This window comes from Ranitomeya variabilis, chromosome 2 (assembly GCF_051348905.1).
Source record: "Ranitomeya variabilis isolate aRanVar5 chromosome 2, aRanVar5.hap1, whole genome shotgun sequence".
Lineage (NCBI taxonomy): Eukaryota > Metazoa > Chordata > Amphibia > Anura > Dendrobatidae > Ranitomeya > Ranitomeya variabilis.
The window spans coordinates 945,127,858-945,147,140 of record NC_135233.1 but is presented as its reverse complement, the minus strand read 5'-3'; the positions used below and the strand labels follow the sequence as shown (position 1 = coordinate 945,147,140).

Genomic DNA, 19,283 nt, shown 5'->3' with positions numbered 1-19,283 from the left:
CCGAAAATGTTACCAATAAAAACGTCAACTCGTCCCGCAAAAAACAAGACCTCACATGACTCTGTGGACCAAAATATGGAAAAATTATAGCTCTCAAAATGTGGTAACGCAAAAACTTTTTTGCTATAAAAAGCGTCTTTTAGTGTGTGACGGCTGCCAATCATAAAAATCTGCTATAAAAAATGCTATAAGAGTAAATCAACCCCCCCCTTCATCACCCCCTTAGTTAGGGAAAAATAATAAAATTAAAAAAAATGTATTTATTTCCATTTTCCCATTAGGGCTAGGGTTAGGGTTGGGGCTAAAGATAGGGTTAGGGTTGGGGCTAAAGTTAGGGTCAGGGTTTGGATTACATTTACGGTTGGGATTAGGGTTGGGATTAGAGCTAGGGGTGTGTCAGGATTAGGGGTGTAATTAGGGTTACCGTTGGGATTAGGGTTAGGGGTGTGTTTGGATTAGGATTTCAGGTAGAATTGGGGAGTTTCCACTGTTCAGGCACATCAGGGGCTCTCCAAACGCGACATGGCGTCCGATCTCAATTCCAGCCAATTCTGCATTGAAAAAGTAAAACAGTGCTCCTTCCCTTCCGAACTTTCCCGTGCGCCCAAACAGGGTTTTACCCCAACATATGGGGCATCAGCGTACTCGGGACAAATTGGACAACAACTTTTGGGGTCCAAGTTCTCTTGTTACCCTTGGGAAAATATAAATTTGGGGGGCTAAAAATCATTTTTGTGGGAAAAAAAATATGTTTTATTTTCACGGCTCTGCGTTGTAAACTGTAGTGAAACACTTGGGGGTTCAAAGTTCTCACAACACATCTAGATAAGTTCCTTAGGAGGTCTAGTTTCCAATATGGGGTCACTTTTGGGGGTTTCTACTGTTTGGGTACATCAGGGGCTCTGAAAATGCAACGTGACACCTGCAGACCAATCCATCTAAATCTGCATTCCAAATGGCGCTCCTTCCCTTCCGAGCTCTGCCATGCGCCCAAACAGTGGTACCCCCCACATATGGGGTATCAGCATACTTAGGACAAATTGGACAACAACTTTTGGGGTCCAATTTATCCTGTTATCCTTGGGAAAATACAAAACTGGGGGCTGAAAATAATTTTTGTGGAAAAAAAAATATTTTTTATTTTCACGGCTCTGCGTTATAAACTGTAGTGAAACACTTGGGGGATCAAAGCTCTCAAAACACATCTAGATAAGTTCCTTAGTGGGTCTACTTTCCAAAATGGTATCACTTGTTGGGGGGTTTAATGTTTAAGCACATCAGGGGCTCTCCAAACGTGACATGGCGTCCCATCCTAATTCCAGTCAATTTTGCATTGAAAAGTCAAATGGCGCTTCTTCCCTTCCGGGCTCTGCCATGCGCCCAAACAGTTGTTTACCCCCACATATGGGGTATCGGCGTACTCAAAACAAATTGCACAACAACTTTTTTGGTCTAATTTCTTCTCTTACCCTTGAGAAAATAAAAACTTGGGGGCAAAAAGATACTTTGTGAAAAAATGATTTTTTATTTTTACAGCTCTGCATTATAAACTTCTGTGAAGCACTTGTTGGGTCAAAGTGCTCACCACACATCTAGATAAGTTCCTTAGGGGGTCTACTTTCCAAAATGGTGTCACTTGTGGGGGGTTTCAATGTTTAGGCACATCAGCGGCTCTCCAAACGCAACATGGCGTCCCATCTTAATTCCAGTCAATTTTGCATTGAAAAGTCAAATGGCGCTCCTTCCCTTCCAAGCTCTGCCATGCACCCAAACAGTGGTTTACCCCCACATATGGGGTATCGGCCTACTCAGGACAAATTGGACAACAACTTTTGGGGTCCATTTTCTCCTGTTACCATTGGTAAAATAAAACAAATTGGAGCTGAAATAAATTTTGTGTGAAAAAAATTTAAATGTTCATTTTTATTTAAACATTCCAAAAATTCCTGTGAAACACCTGAAGGATTAATAAATTTCTTGAATGTGGTTTTGAGCACCTTGAGGGGTGCAGTTTTTAGAATGGTGTCACACTTGGGTATTTTCTGTCATATAGACCCCTCAAAATTACTTCAAATGAGATGTGGTCCCTAAAAAAAAAATGGCGTTGTAAAAATGAGAAATTGCTGGTCAACTTTTAACCCTTATAACTCCCTACCCAAAAAAAATTTTGGTTCCTAGATTGTGCTGCTGTAAAGTAGACATGTGGGAAATGTTACCTATTAAGTATTTTGTATGACATATCTCTGTGATTTAAGGGCATAAAAATTCAAAGTTGGAAAATTGCGAAATTTTCAACATTTTCGCCAAATTTCCATTTTTTTCACAAACGCAAGTTATATCGAAGAAATTTTACCACTATCATGAAGTACAATACGTCACGAGAAAACATTGACAGAATCGCCAAGATCCGTTTAAGCGTTCCATAGTTATAACCTCATAAAGGGACAGTGGTCAGAATTGTAAAAATTGGCCCGGTCATTAACGTGCAAACCACCCTTGGAGGTGAAGGGGTTAACCCCTTAATTCCATATGACATACTATCCCGTCACTGGGAATTAAGTCCCAGGTCACCTTGACAGGATAGTATGTCATATGCAATCGGCTGCGCTCATTGGGGGAGCGCGGCCGGGTGTCAGCTGACTATCGCAGCTGACATCCAGCACTGTGCCAGGAGCAGTCATGGACTGCCCCGGCACATTAACCCCTCCAGCACACTGCGATCAAACATGATCGCAGCATTCTGGGTGCATAGGGAAGCATCCAGCAGGGGGGGATCCCTGCGGGCTTCCCTGAAACCCTCGGTACAAGGCGATGTGCTCACCTTGTACGGACCATCTCCTCCCTGCAGGCCCCTGATCCAAAAAGCCTCGGGGCTACATACGGGTCCTGCAGGGAGGTGGCTGTAAGCCTGAAGCAGTGCACGTCAGATCGCTGATCTGACACAGTGCTCTGCAAAGTGTCAGATGAGCGATCTGTCACTATAATGTGATGTCTGTTATGATCCGGTGGTAGGATCACCAAACTGACCTGACAGGTAAACCAGAATATTAGGACGAGCTCTGGGGATGTGAGAACTATACTGACCGCAACCCTGATCCTATCTGCACACACTAAAGGCAGCCGTGGAGCGTTACCTGAAAACCTAGACGCCTCTTCACAGCCTCGGAAACTGGCGGCTACCCCTAGAGAGAAAGCAAAGACCTCACTTGCCTCAGAGAAATAACCCCAAAGTTATAGACAGCCCCCACAAATAATAACGGTGAGTTAAGGAGAAAATACAAACGTAGAAATGAAACAGGTTTAGCAAATGAGGCCCGCTAACACTAGATATACACAAGATAGTAAGGGATCTGTGCGGTCAGTACAAAAACTATCAAAAACATCCACGCAGAGAATGCAAGAACCCCCACACCGACTCACGATGTGAGGGGCGTACTCTTGCACCCCAGAGCTACCAGCAAGCGAAAAAATCACATAAAAGCAAGCTGGACTGAACTAATTATATACTGAGAAACGTTTTCAAGGAAATAATGAGCAATATGAACAAGCAAGACTTAGCTTCTCCAGGAGGAGACAGGACACAAGTGAGGTCCAGGAGAAATCAGAACCAGTACTGAATACGACAGCAGGCAACAAATAAAGGTCCAGGTGAGTTAAATAGGAGCCAGCCTAGCAGGAAATGATGCAGCTGAGCCCAGCTACAGACCAGCCATATCGCTAAAGGCCATCAGAGGGAGCCCAAGAACAGAACTCGCACAGTACCACTCATGACCACAGGAGGGAGCCCGAGAACGGAATTCACAACAGTACCCCCCCCTTGAGGAGGGGTCACCGAACCCTTACCAGAGCTCCCAGGCCGATCAGGACGAGCCGAATGAAAGGCACGAACCAAATCGGCCGCATGGACATCGGAGGCGACAACCCAGGAATTATCCTCCTGACCATAGCCCTTCCATTTAACCAAGTACTGGAGCTTCCGTCTCGAAACACAAGAATCCAAGATCTTCTCCACCACATACTCCAATTCCCCCCTCGACCAAGACCGGAGCAGGAGGTTTCACAGAAGGGACCACAGGCACCACGTATCTCCGCAACAATGACCTATGGAACACATTATGAATGGCAAACGATGCTGGGAGGTCCAAACAAAATGACACAGGGTTGAGGATTTCCAAAATCCTATAAGGACCGATGAAACGAGGCTTGAACTTAGGAGAGGAAACCTTCATAGGAACGTAACGAGAAGACAACCATACCAAATCCCCCACACGAAGTTGGGGACCCACACAGCGACGGCGGTTAGCAAAGCGCTGAGCCTTCTCTTGTGACAGCGTCAAGTTGTCCACCACATGGTTCCAAATCTGCTGCAACCTATCCACCACAGAATCCACCCCAGGACAGTCAGAAGACTCCACCTGACCTGAGGAAAAACGAGGATGAAAACCAGAATTGCAAAAAAAAGGCGAAACCAAAGTAGCAGAACTAGCCCGATTATTGAGGGCGAACTCAGCCAAGGGCAAAAAAGTCACCCAATCATCCTGATCAGCAGAAACAAAACATCTCAGATAAGTTTCCAAGGTCTGATTAGTTCGTTCGGTTTGGCCATTCGTCTGAGGATGGAATGCCAACGAAAAATACAATTCAATGCCCATCTTAGCACAAAAGGACCGCCAAAACCTGGACACAAACTGGGATCCTCTGTCACACAATGTTCTCCGGAATACCATGCAAACGAACCACATTCTGAAAAAACAGTGGAACCAAATCGGAGGAGGAAGGCAGCTTAGGCAGGGGCACCAAATGGACCATTTTAGAAAAACTATCACAAACCACCTGTCACGCCCTACAGATGGGTCTATCGGGTGGACCCTCTGGACCGCAAATACAGCGGTTGCTGATACCAGGAAGGGAGAGCCAGACCAAGAAAGCAGGTTAAAAGCTTTATTGTAAAGTAATACAAATACTAGGGGAGACTCCCCAAAGGAGGGCCACAGGACCACAACACCAGGGTGCCTCTACGGAGTCCAAGGCTTGGAGTGACCCCTATACAGGGATTTCCCCTTGACCACCAATAGAGGGTCCGATGAAACAGACACCTGTGTTAAACCGACCTAGGAGGCTGGGGAGAAATGAACTGAAAAGACAGGGCAGAACGTGGAACTAGGAAGCAGGCTGAAGACTGCAGGGAACCGTCCAGGATCCAGGACACAGGATGCCGAGAAGGCCAGACACGATCCTAGGGGAAAAAGGAACACAGAGTAAGGCAGGCAAACTGGATTGGTAAGCATAGCAGGACAAGACCTGGAGCAGCAACTTCAGGATAATAGAAGTTGCCCAGGCGGAGTCCAGGAGTGACTGAGATCCTTTTATCCCTCCAGCCTGCAGGTGATAGGCCGGGAGGAGGGGCAGTGAGTAGGAACGGGCTGGCCGTTTAAGAAGCCAGAGAGCTGGCCTGCCCGCCCCCTATGCACTCCCTAGGAGAGGGAGAGGAACGAGGAAGTGCAGCAGACATGGGAGCAAGGACCCGGGCAGCATGTCTGCAGGGATGGGCCCCGGAGCGCCGGCGGATGACCGGAGCGTGACCCTGCTGGCTCAGGACAGAACCGGAGGAGGTAAGAACAGGCGGGGAAGAGAAAGTAGGTGCCCCGGACCGCGAGGTGGTGACACCACCCAGATGACAGACATCCTCTGAGAGACAGGAAGATCTGAAATAAAATCCATGGAAATATGCGTCCAAGGCCTCTTCGGGACAGGCAAAGGCAAAAGCAAACCACTGGCACGAGAACAGCAAGGTTTGGCCCGAGCACAAATCCCACAGGACTGCACAAAGGAACGCACATCCCGCGACAAGGAAGGCCACCAAAAGGACCTAGCCACCAAATCCCTGGTACCAAAAATCCCAGGATGACCCGCCAGCACCGAAGAATGAACCTCGGAAATGACTCTACTGGTCCATCTATCCGGGACAAACAGTCTCTCCGGTGGACAACGGTCAGGTCTATTGGCCTGAAATTCCTGCAGCACCCGTCGTAAATCAGGAGAGATGGCAGACCCAATCACCCCCTCTCTGAGGATACCAACCGGTTCAGAAACTCCCGGGGAGTCAGGCACAAAACTCCTAGAAAGGGCATCAGCCTTCACGTTTTTCGAACCCGGAAGATAAGAAACCACAAAATCAAAACGGGAGAAAAACAGCAACCATCGAGCCTGTCTAGGATTTAATCGCTTAGCAGACTCGAGATAAGTCAAATTCTTGTGATCAGTCAAGACCACCACACGATGCTTGGCTCCCTCAAGCCAATGTCGCCACTCCTCAAATGCCCACTTCATTGCCAACAACTCCCGATTACCAACATCATAATTCCGCTCGGCAGGCGAAAACTTTCATGAAAAGAAAGCACATGGTCTCATCACAGAGCCATCAGAGCTTTTCTGCGACAAGACAGCCCCTGCTCCAATCTCAGAAGCATCAACCTCGACCTGGAAGGGAAGAGAGACATCCGGCTGGCGCAAGACAGGAGCCGAAGAAACCGACGTTTCAGCTCCTGAAAGGCCTCCACGGCTGCAGGAGACCAATTCGTCACATCAGAACCCTTCTTGGTCAAATCCGTCAAAGGCTTAACCACACTAGAAAAATTAGTGATGAAACGACGGTAAAAATTAGCAAAACCCAAGAACTTCTGAAGACTCTTCACTGATGTAGGTTGAGTCAAGTCATAAATAGCCTGGACCTTGACTGGATCCATCTCAATAGTAGAAGGAGAAAAAATAAAGCCCAAAAAGGAAACCTTCTGGACTCCGAAGAGACATTTAGAGCCCTTCACAAACAAGGCATTGGCACGCAGGACCTGAAATACCATCCTGACCTGCTTCACATGAGATTCCCAATCATCAGAAAAGACCAAAATATCTTCCAGGTACACAATCATAAATCTATCCAGATACTCTCGGAAGATGTCGTGCATGAAGGACTGAAACACAGAGGGGGCATTAGAAAGCCCAAAAGGCATCACCAAGTACTCAAAATGGCCTTCGGGCGTATTATATGCTGTTTTCCATTCATCGCCCTGCTTTATGCGCACAAGATTATACGCTCCTCGAAGATCTATCTTGGTGAACCAACTGGCCCCCCTAATCCGAGCAAACAGATCAGACAACAGTGGCAAAGGGTACTGAAATTTGACCGTGATTTTATTTAGAAGGCGATAATCTATACAGGGTCTCAGAGAACCATCCTTCTTGGCCACAAAAAAGAACCCCGCACCCAAAGGGGACGAGGACGGGCGAATATGCCTTTTCTCCAAAGTCTCCTTTATATAATTCCGCATAGCGGCATGTTCTGGTACAGATAAATTAAAAAGTCGGCCCTTAGGGAATTTACTACCAGGAATCAAATTTATAGCGCAATCACAATCCCTATGAGGAGGTAGGGCACTGGATTTGGGCTCATCAAATACATCCTGGTAGTCCGACAAAAATTCAGGGACTTCAGAAGGAGTAGAAGAAGCAATTGACACCAAAGGAGCATCGCCATGAATTCCCAGGCAACCCCAACTTGACACAGACATTGCTTTCCAATCCAGGACTGGATTATGATCCTGGAGCCATGGCAGACCCAACACGACAACATCATGCAAATTATGTAGTAAAAGAAAGCGAATAACCTCCTGATGTGCAGGAGTCATGCACATGGTCACTTGAGTCCAGTACTGAGGTTTATTCTTGGCCAATGGCGTAGCATCAATTCCCTTTAGAGGAATAGGGAATTGTAAAGGCTCCAAGATAAAACCACAGCGCCTGGCAAATGACAAATCCATCAAATTCAGGGCAGCACCTGAATCCACAAAAGCCATAACCGAGTAGGATGACAGAGAGCAAATCAAAGTAACAGAAAAAATGAATTTAGGCTGTACAGTACCAATGGTGACAGACCTAGTGGAGCCTCTTGTGCGCTTAGAACACTCTGAGATAACATGAGCAGAATCACCACAGTAAAAGCACAACCCATTCTGACGTCTGTGATTTTGCCGTTCAACTCTGGTCAGAATCCTGTCACATTGCATAGACTCAGGTTTCTGTTCAGAAAATACCGCCAGATGGTGCACAGGTTTGCGCTCCCGCAAACGCCGATCAATCTGAATGGCCAAAGACATTGACTCATTCAGACCCGCAGGCTTGGGGAACCCCACCATAACATCCTTAAGGGCTTCAGAAAGACCCTTTCTGAAAATCCCTGCCAGGGTGCACTCATTCCATTGAGTGAGCACAGACCATTTCCTAAACTTCGGACAGTAAACCTCTGCTTCATCCTGACCCTGAGAGAGAGCCAGCAAAATCTTTTCTGCCTGGTCTACTAAATTAGGTTCCTCATAAAGCAATCCAAGCGCCAGAAAAAACGCATCTACATTTAGCAATGCAGGATCTCCTGGCGCCAGAGAGAATGCCCAATCTTGAGGGTCACCACGCAACAAAGAAATAATAATTTTAACTTGCTGAACAGAATCACCAGAGGAACGAGGTCTCAGAGAAAGGAACAACTTGCAATTATTCTTAAAGTTCAGAAGCCTAGATCTATCTCCGGAGAACAGCTCAGGAATTGGTATTTTAGGCTCTGACATAGGACTGCGAACTACATAATCCTGAATGCCTTGTACCCTTGCAGTGAGATGATCCACACTAGTAGGCAAACTCTGAATGTCCATATCTGCAGCTGAATTCTGAACCACCCAGAGATTAAGGGGAGGAGAGAGGCTAGACACACTGGAAAGGAAAAAAAATGACCTCAGGACTTTTCTTATCCCTCTTCTGCGATGCATTAACACTTTATTGGCCTGCTGTACTGTTATGATCCGGTGGTAGGATCACCAAACTGACCTGACAGGTAAACCAGAATATTAGGACGAGCTCTGGGGATGTGGGAACTATACTGACCGCAACCCTGATCCTATCCACACACACTAAAGGCAGCCGTGGAGCGTTACCTGAAAACCTAGACACCTCTTCACAGCCTGAGAAACTGGCTACCCCTAGAGAGAAAGCAAAGACCTCACTTGCCTCAGAGAAATAACCCCAAAGTTATAGACAGCCCGCACAAATAATAACGGCGAGTTAAGGAGAAAATACAAACGTAGAAATGAAACAGGTTTAGCAAATGAGGCCCGCTAACACTAGATAGACAGAAGATAGTAAGGGATCTGTGCGGTCAGTACAAAAACTATCAAAAACATCCACGCAGAGAATGCAAGAACCCCCACACCGACTCACGATGTGAGGGGCGCACTCTTGCACCCCAGAGCTACCAGCAAGCGAAAAAATCACATAAAAGCAAGCTGGACTGAACTAATTATATACTGAGAAACGTTTTCAAGGAAATAATGAGCAATATGAACAAGCAAGACTTAGCTTCTCCAGGAGGAGGCAGGACACAAGGGAGGTCCAGGAGAAATCAGAACCAGTACTGAATACAACGACAGCAGGCAACAAATAAAGGTCCAGGTGAGTTAAATAGGAGCCAGCCTAGCAGGAAATGATGCAGCTGAGCCCAGCTACAGACCAGCCATATCGCTAAAGGCCACCAGAGGGAGCCCAAGAACAGAACTCACACAGTACCACTCATGACCACGGGAGAGAGCCCGAGAACGGAATTCACAACAGATGTCCCCCCGAGACAATGTGATAATGTAAAGAAAATATATATTTAGATGTGTTTAAAAAAATTAAAAAATCCTAAATAAAAAAATATTGTTCCCATAAATACATTTCTTTAAATAAAAAAAACAAGTACACATTTAGTATCGACCAGAGCTATAAAACTGTCGCACTAGTTAACCCCTTCAGTGAAGACCATAAAAAAATAAATAAAAATAAATAAATCGAGGCAAAAAAAAAACGCTTTATCGTACCGCCGAACAAAAAGTGAAATAACACGTGATCAAAAAGACGGATATAAATAACCATGGTACCGCTGAAAGCATCATCTTGTCCCGCAAGAAAAATGAGCCACCATACAGCCTCATCAGCGAAAAATAAGTTATAGTTCTCAGAATAAAGCGATGCAAAAATTTTTTTCTAAATTGTTTTTATAATCTAAAAGCAACAAAACATAAAAAAATTAGAGAAATGAGGTATCGCTGTAATCATACTGACCCGAAGAATAAAACTGCTTTATCAATTTTGCCAAACATGGAACGGTATAAACGCCCCCCCTACCAAAAATTCATGAATGGCTGGTTTGTGGTCATTCTGCCTCGCAACAATCGGAATAAAAAGCGATCAAAAATGTCACGTGCCCAAAAATGTTACCATTAAAAACATCAACTCGTCCCGCAAAAAACAAGACCTCACATGACTCTGTGGACTAAAATGTGGAAATCATAGCTCTCAAAATGTGGAGACGCAAAAAATATTTTTTGCGATAAAAAGCGTGTGTGACAGCTGCCAACCATAAAAATCAGCTAAGAAACGAGCTATAAAAGTAAATCAAACCATCACTTCATGACCCCTTTAGTTAGGGGAAAAATAATAAAATTAAAAACATGTGTTTCCATTTTCCGGTTAGGGTTGGGGCTAAAATAGGGTTAGGGTTGGGGGTGTGTTGGAGTTAGGGGTGTGTTTGGGTTCGGGTTTCAGTTACAATTGGGGGTTTCCACTGTTTAGGCAGACCAGGGCCCTCCAAACACGACATGGTGTCTGATCTCAATTCCAGCCAATTCTGCGTTGAAAAAGTAAGTGATTCTTCCTTTCCGAGCTCTCCAGTGCGCCCAAACAGGGGTTTACCCCAACATATAGGGTATTTGTGGGGCTAAAAAAAAAACATTTTTGTGGGAAAATGTTTTTTTTTTTTTTTTTCTTCACGGCTCTGCGTTATAAACTGTAGTGAAACACTTGGGGGTTCAAAGTTCTCACAACACATTTAGAGAAGTTCCTTGGGGGTTCTAGTTTCCAATATGGGTCACTTGTGGGGGGGTTTCTACTGTTTAGGTACATCAGGGGCTCGCACGTGACGCCCGCAGACCATTCCATCTAAGTCTGCATTCCAAATGGCGCTCTTTCCCTTCCGAGCTCTGCCATGCACCCAAACGGTGGTTCCCCCCACATATAGGGTGCCCAATTCGTCCTAAGTATGCGGATAAATGTTGGGGTCCAATTTCTCCTTTACCCTTGTGAAAATATTAAACTGGGGGCAAAAAAAATTTTTGCGGGGACATTTTTTTTTATTTTCACGGCTCTGCGTCAAACTGTAGTGAAAAACTTGGGAGTTCAAAACTCTCACCACACATCTAGATAAGTTCCTTAGGGGGTCTAAATCCAAAATGGTGTCACTTGTGGGGGGTTTCAATGTTGAGGCACATCAGGGGCTCTCCAAACGCAACATGGCGTCCCAATTTTGCATTGAGAAGTCAAATGGTGCTCCTTCTCTTCCGAGCTCTGCCATGTGCCCAAACAGTGGCTTATCCCCACATATTGTATCGGCGCACTCAGGAGAAAATGGACCCCAAAAGTTGTACAATTTGTCCTGTTACCCTTGGTAAAATGAAACAAATTTGAACTTAAGTAAATTTTTTATTTTTTTTCCCCACAAAAAGGAAAATGGTGTTGTAAAAATGAGAAATTGCTGGTCAACTTTTAACCCTTACAACTCCCTAACACAGAAAAATGTTGGTTCCAAAATTGTGCTGATGTAAAGTGGGCATGTGGAAAATGTTACTTATTAAGTATTTTGTGTGACATATCTGATTTAAGGGCATAAAAATTCAAAGTTGGAAAACTGCGAAATTTTCAAAATTTTTCACCAAATTTCCAGGTTTTTTTCCACAAACGCAGGTAATATCAGAAATTTTACCACTATCATGAAGTACAATATGTAACGAAAAAACAATGTCCGAATCACCGGGATCCGTTGAAGTGATCCAGAGTTATAACCTCATAAAGGGACAGTGGTCAGAATTGTAAAAATTGGCGCGGTCATTAACGTGCAAACCACCCTCGGGGCTTAAGGGGTTAAAAAAAAAGTGGGAGTTTTTTTGCAATTTCACCACTAGTGTTGAGCGATACCGTCCGATACTTGAAAGTATAGGTTAGTATCGGCCGATACCCGAAAAGTATCGGATATCGCCGATACCGATACCCGATACCAATACAAGTCAATGGAACACCAAGTATCGGAAGGTATCCTGATGGTTCCCAGGGTCTGAAGCAGAGGAAACTCTCCTTCAGGCCCTGGGATCCATATTAATGTGTAAAATAAAGAATAAAAATAAAAAATATTGATATACTCACCTCTCCTGGACCTTACCGATGTAATCGGCAGCCTCCGTTCCTAAGAATGAGCGCTTGAAAGACCTTAGATGACATCGCGGCTTGTGATTGGTCGCGTGGCTGTCATGTGACCGCTCACGTGACCAGAGCCTCTCACCTAGCGAAATCAGTTCTCATGCTTCGCACTGATGAGGGCCAACAGCCCGAAACACTGTGTCTGCGAATTGAGATACTGATTTGGCTTTTATCCTAAGTCATATTGCACGACTCATTAGAGGGTTGATTGTGACTTGTAGGATCGCTACTTCCAACAGGTGGCGCTATAGAGTTAAGTCCTCTTTTTCTCAGAAGAGGCAATTTGCATATTTAAATTCCCAGAGGAGCATTGTGTGGCAAATAAGCCTCCTTACCTTGACAAGCCAGAGATGATATGTCACTCTCCATAAGGAGAAACGATACCCCCTAGACCCCATGTCCATAGCCTCTCACCTAGCCAAATCAGTTCTCATGCTTCGCACTGACGAGGGCCAACAGCCCGAAACACCGTGTCTGCGAATTGAGATACTGATTTGGCTTTTATCCTAAGTCATATTGCACGACTCGTTAGAGGGTTGATTGTGACTTGTAGGATCGCTACTTCCAACAGGTGGCGCTATAGAGTTAAGTCCTCTTTTTCTCAGAAGAGGCAATTTGCATATTTAAATTCCCAGAGGAGCATTGTATGGCAAATAAGCCTCCGTACCTTGACAAGCCAGAGATGGTATGTCACTCTCCATAAGGAGAAACGATACCCCTTAGACTCCATGTAAAAAGACATAAATCCATGCAACACATTCATTCCACCACTAAGACAGTCAAAGGTCGTGATCAGTTTATATTCCCAGACTCTTCTGTCTCTCTGAGTTTTGAAGTTACCTTTCAACACAAGTAATTTCATGTCCATAATTTTATGATTTGGGAGACAAAAATGTATTGCCACAGGTATATCCATTCTTTTTTCAATGGATCTATCTGTGGCAATACATCTACTGGCTAACACGGTACCAAGATATATATATTTCCTGTATTAAGATCTATGTAGAAACAGGAAGTCTCTTCTCTGCATGAGTGATCCCTAGAACTACAATACTATATCACTGGAAAATCCCTGGTGGGGGGGAGAGGAGTGGAGTAGCTGGGTCAGGAGTTGGAGGGAGAACTCATGCAGGGAAAGACTTCCTGTTTCTACATAGCGCTTAGAAGGATTAGAAGGATTCAGCTAGTCAGTTTTTAATCACGCGATGTCATAGACCTACTGGAAAAATAGAATTAACTGGGTGGAAAATGAGCAAGTGAAAGTACAGTGCCTTAATACATGATTGCAATATATGAAGATGATCAGAAAAAAACTTTGGGAGTGCGTCTTTAACATGCATGGTGCATAAAGTATACAAGTAAAATGTACATAAACAATTGAAACAAATGCCATTAAAGAGAATCTGGCACCATGAAAATGCAGTGGAATCTGCAGACACCATGTTATAGAACAGGGAGGGCTGAGTAAAATGATATATAGTTTAGTGAGAGAATATTTAATATGGCGTGTACTTTAATAATTTAATTCTCTGCTCTTTGTGGTATTCTCAGTCCAATCAGTGACTGGCGGCTTTCTTTGTATTTGCCCTGTGTTCTTAACTTATTTCTATATGATAAAGATATTATTTTAGTCTACTCTAGTCTTTAGTCTACTGTATATTGCACATATCGCCTGCAGCGGCTACAGTTCCTCTTGTGATGGTGTTTTTATATTACATCTCGCTTATACTGTTTGGACATTTGTATCTCAATCACAGAGTACCATGGCAGAGATGTTCGGGGTGAAGCATTACATGGATGTTATGATGCTTTTAACCTACGCTGAACACACAGAGTCCATATCTGATGACCACGTTATTGTCACGGACACTGAGTTTAGTGATGTTCCAGTTCGGTTGTATATACCTAAAGGAAAATCCAACACATTAAGAAGAGCAATTATCTTCATTCATGGTGGTGGATGGTGCTTAGGAAGTGCAAGTAAGTGATAAAATGTTATACAGCAAACGTCCTGATGTCAACATATATCTTTTTCACAGAAGAAAGCTGACTCCTGACTCTTAGCCGATTGTTGTTTACTAAACTCTAAAACAGGACATTTGTATATTGACAACTACTGTATAGTGTTTGTTAGAAAAAAAGAGCCCCATCTCCCCATTAAATTTATTAGCACTTATCATGCATGTGTACAGTAACAATCTTGTTTTCTCAAGCTTTGGTGAGTGTTATTTTATGGGATTACTCCATGCTGCATTTTTTTTATACCCCACCCCCCATCAAAATGTAATAAACGCCATGACCAAACCAGACAACAGACTACCCTGTAAAGAGTCAGGTACTATCAGTGGTTGTCACATGGTGGTAAGGATACTGTCATAACAGTAGATGTGGACTCAACTGAAAATATGAAATGAAAAGAATTCTTAATTGTAAATATGGAGGATCACACTAACTATCTAGCAGTCATAAATGTCTGTAGAGAGAACTCTAAATTAAACAATAAGGATAGCCGAATACGGTATGTTGGCACCATAGCAATCCAAACACACGGGGATCTCTCCAGGTAAAACTTGCAGTCACATGCTGTAAACTTCTAATTTTAGGAATCCCTCTGGGCAGAGGTGCCCAATGGGACCAATTGGCAATTTCTACAGTACTTTCCTGATCTCCAATATGTTATACTCTCAGCATAAAAACAATGGAATTAAAGCAAATAATGGTTGCCTTGTGCCAAGTTATATGTGACATGTCGGCCACTAGGTGTTATCTCCTCTTAAAACCATATGCTGTGTGAATATTGAAAATTATACCAAAGTGCTATTTCAGCATGTTGGATTTTCAGCATAATACTGCAGAAAGAAGCCAAACCACTTTGTGTCTGCCTGACAAATTAAATGCTTAATAGCATGGTTCAAGTGCCAGAAGCCAGTTAATGTGCTGACTTTGATAACACTGCAAGTTCTTGAACTCTGCCCCATTATATTACTTGCTTACATAGCACCATCATATTCTGCAGCAATTTACAGACCTTGCCATCACTGTCCCATTGGGTGTTACAATTAGTATGTCTTTGCGGTATGGGAGGAAACTGGAGGACAATGAGGAAATGGCCGCGAAAATGGGGAGAACATACAAGCTCCTTTATGATGTTTTTAATGGAGTGTGACCATAGGCTCAAATTCCAGAGCCACCATGCTGCTCATTTACAACAGACGTCACATGAACACCTGGATACTCTAATGCAGTGTTCCCAAACTCCAGTCCTTAAGAGCCACCTGAAGATAATTTCACCTGTACAATACTAAGAAAATCCTGAAAACTGGTAGTGGCTCTTGAGGACTGTAGTTGGCAAACACTGCTCTAATGTAAGACGGAAATTAAACAATTTTCTGTCTTAAAAAAGTGAACACGGCACTCGTAGTATTCCTATCTGTATATAGGTGGTTACTAGGGAAGCCAGTAACATCATTGTCTCAAAGATTCTGTGTACACGGAGGACTTGGAGTCATAAAGAGAAAATAGAAGTAGCATCTCCTATGTCTGCCTAAAGATTCCTTGGTTGGCAACAGTGATCCATTGGGCTGTTACTAGGGATGGGCAAATAATTTCAAAATATTTGCCAGCTTCACTGAGAAATTTTACTAAAAATGTGAATCTACATATTGCTAAACCTCTAACAGCCCCCCCAAAAGTGTATAGAACTGTGAGGTCTCCTCGGACTGTATGAACATTTTGAACTTTAACGTAAACCCAAAACTGGGACAGGGGTTTATCGCTGCTCTGCTTGTCTGCAAGGCATTACAAACAAAAAATCATGTTCAGCACATTAATACCATGGATCAACCCATTCATAATCACACGGACACAGGTGTGCCATCTGGGTGCTGCAAGTAACAGTCTTTAAGGTTGAAGAAAGACTTAACTCCATCTAGTTCAACCCATATCCTAACATGCCCTGACATGTTGATCCAGAGGAAGGCAAAAAACCCATGCGGGAGACGGTAAGCTTCACATTGGGGAGAAAAATTTCCTCCTTGACTCCACATACGGCAATCTGTTCCCTGGATCAACGCCCTATCAAGGAAACGTGTGTGTGTGTGTGTGTATGTAAAAAAATAATTATATATATATATATATATATATTATAGAGATATATATATATACAGTGGGGCAAAAAAGTATTTAGTCAGTCAGCAATAGTGCAAGTTCCACCACTTAAAAAGATGAGAGGCGTCTGTAATTTACATCATAGGTAGACCTCAACTATGGGAGACAAACTGAGAAAAAAAAATCCAGAAAATCACATTGTCTGTTTTTTTATCATTTTATTTGCATATTATGGTGGAAAATAAGTATTTGGTCAGAAACAAAATTTCATCTCAATACTTAGTAATATATCCTTTGTTGGCAATGACAGAGGTCAAACGTTTTCTGTAAGTCTTCACAAGGTTGCCACACACTGTTGTTGGTATGTTGGCCCATTCCTCCATGCAGATCTCTTCTAGAGCAGTGATGTTTTTGGCTTTTCGCTTGGCAACACAGACTTTCAACTCCCTCCAAAGGTTTTCTATAGGGTTGAGATCTGGAGACTGGCTAGGCCACTCCAGGACCTTGAAATGCTTCTTACGAAGCCACTCCTTCGTTGCCCTGGCAGTGTGCTTTGGATCATTGTCATGTTGAAAGACCCAGCCACGTTTCATCTTCAATGCCCTTGCTGATGGAAGTAGGTTTGCACTCAAAATCTCACGATACGTGGCCCCATTCATTCTTTCATGTACCCGGATCAGTTGTCCTGGCCCCTTTGCAGAGAAACAGCCCCAAAGCATGATGTTTCCACCACCATGCTTTACAGTAGGTATGGTGTTTGATGGATGCAACTCAGTATTCTTTTTCCTCCAAACACGACAAGTTGTGTTTCTACCAAACAGATCCAGTTTGGTTTCATCAGACCATAGGACATTCTCCCAAAACTCCTCTGGATCATCCAAATGCTCTCTAGCAAACTTCAGACGGGCCTGGACATGTACTGGCTTAAGCAGTGGGACACGTCTGGCACTGCAGGATCTGAGTCCATGGTGGCGTAGTGTGTTACTTATGGTAGGCCTTGTTACATTGGTCCCAGCTCTCTGCAGTTCATTCACTAGGTCCCCCCGCGTGGTTCTGGGATTTTTGCTCACCGTTCTTGTGATCATTCTGACCCCACGGGGTGGGATTTTGCGTGGAGCCCCAGATCGAGGGAGATTATCAGTGGTCTTGAATGTCTTCCATTTTCTAATTATTGCTCCCACTGTTGATTTCTTCACTCCAAGCTGGTTGGCTATTGCAGATTCATTCTTCCCAGCCTGGTGCAGGGCTACAATTTTGTTTCTGGTGTCCTTTGACAGCTCTTTGGTCTTCACCATAGTGGAGTTTGGAGTCAGACTGTTTGAGGGTGTGCACAGGTGTCTTTTTATACTGATAACAAGTTTAAACAGGTGCCATTACTACAGGTAATGAGTGGAGGAAAGAGGAGACTCTTAAAGAAGAAGTTACAGGTCTGTGAGAGCCATAAATCTTGATTGTTTGTTTCTGACCAAATACTTATTTTCCACCATAATATGCGAATAAAATGATAAAAAAACAGACAATGTGATTTTCTGGATTTTTTTTTCTCAGTTTGTCTCCCATAGTTGAGGTCTACCTATGATGTAAATTACAGACGCCTCTCATCTTTTTAAGTGGTGGAACTTGCACTATTGCTGACTGACTAAATACTTTTTTGCCCCACTGTATATATATATATATATATATATATATATATATATATATATATATATATATATATATTATAGAGATATCTATATATATAATTGTCTAAGGGTTTTTCCGTCTGTCTGTCTGTCTGTCTTTCTGTCTGTCTGTCTGTCCTGGAAATCCCGCGTCTCTGATTGGTCGAGGCCGCCAGGCCTCGACCAATCAGCGACGGGCACAGTATCGACATAGATGTCATGATGGTTGCCATGGCGACGATGATGTCATAAAGGTTGCCTCGACCAATCAGCGACGGGCACAGTCTGCCGCGAATTCTGGAATCATCATTGTCCATATACTACGGGGACATGATGCATATTCTAGAATACCCGATGCGTTAGAATCGGGCCACAGTCTAGTATATATATATATATATATATATATATATATATATATATATATATATATATATATATCTCTATAATATATATAATATATATATATATATATATATATATATATATATATATATATATATATATATATACAGTGCCTACAAGTAGTATTCAACCCCCTGCAGATTTAGCAGGTTTAATAAGATGCAAATAAGTTAGAGCCTTCAAACTTCAAACAAGAGCAGGATTTATTAACAGTTGCATAAATCTTACAAACCAAAAAGTTTTGTTGCTCAGTTAAATTTTTATAAATTTTAAACATAAAAGTGTGGGTCAATTATTATTCAACCCCTAGGTTTAATATTTTGTGGAATAACCTTTGTTTGCAATTACAGCTAATAATCGTCTTTTATAAGACCTGATCAGGCCAGCACAGGTCTCTGGAGTTATCTTGGCCCACTCCTCCATGCAGATCTTCTCCAAGTTATCTAGGTTTTTTGGGTGTCTCATGTGGACTTTAATCTTGAGCTCCTTCCACAAGTTTTCAATTGGGTTAAGGTCAGGCCACTGACTAGGCCACTGCAACACCTTGATTTTTTGCCTCTTGAACCAGGCCTTGGTTTTCTTGGCTGTGTGCTTTGGGTCGTTGTCTTGTTGGAAGATGAAATGACGACCCATCTTAAGATCCTTGATGGAGGAGCGGAGGTTCTTGGCCAAAATCTCCAGGTAGGCCGTGCTATCCATCTTCCCATGGATGCGGACCAGATGGCCAGGCCCCTTGACTGAGAAACAGCCCCACAGCATGATGCTGCCACCACCATGCTT

General features: G+C 43.4%; 1 protein-coding gene across 1 annotated transcript in view; it reads left to right on the top strand.

The window, feature by feature from the left end:
• LOC143808261 (arylacetamide deacetylase-like) overlaps positions 1-19,283 on the top strand; it is a 162,284-nt gene that overhangs the window by 81,322 nt on the left and 61,679 nt on the right. Inside the window, exon 2 of the mRNA XM_077290748.1 lies at positions 14,091-14,313. Coding sequence (XP_077146863.1) covers positions 14,091-14,313 — 223 coding nt within the window. The remainder of the gene's footprint in view (positions 1-14,090; positions 14,314-19,283) is intronic.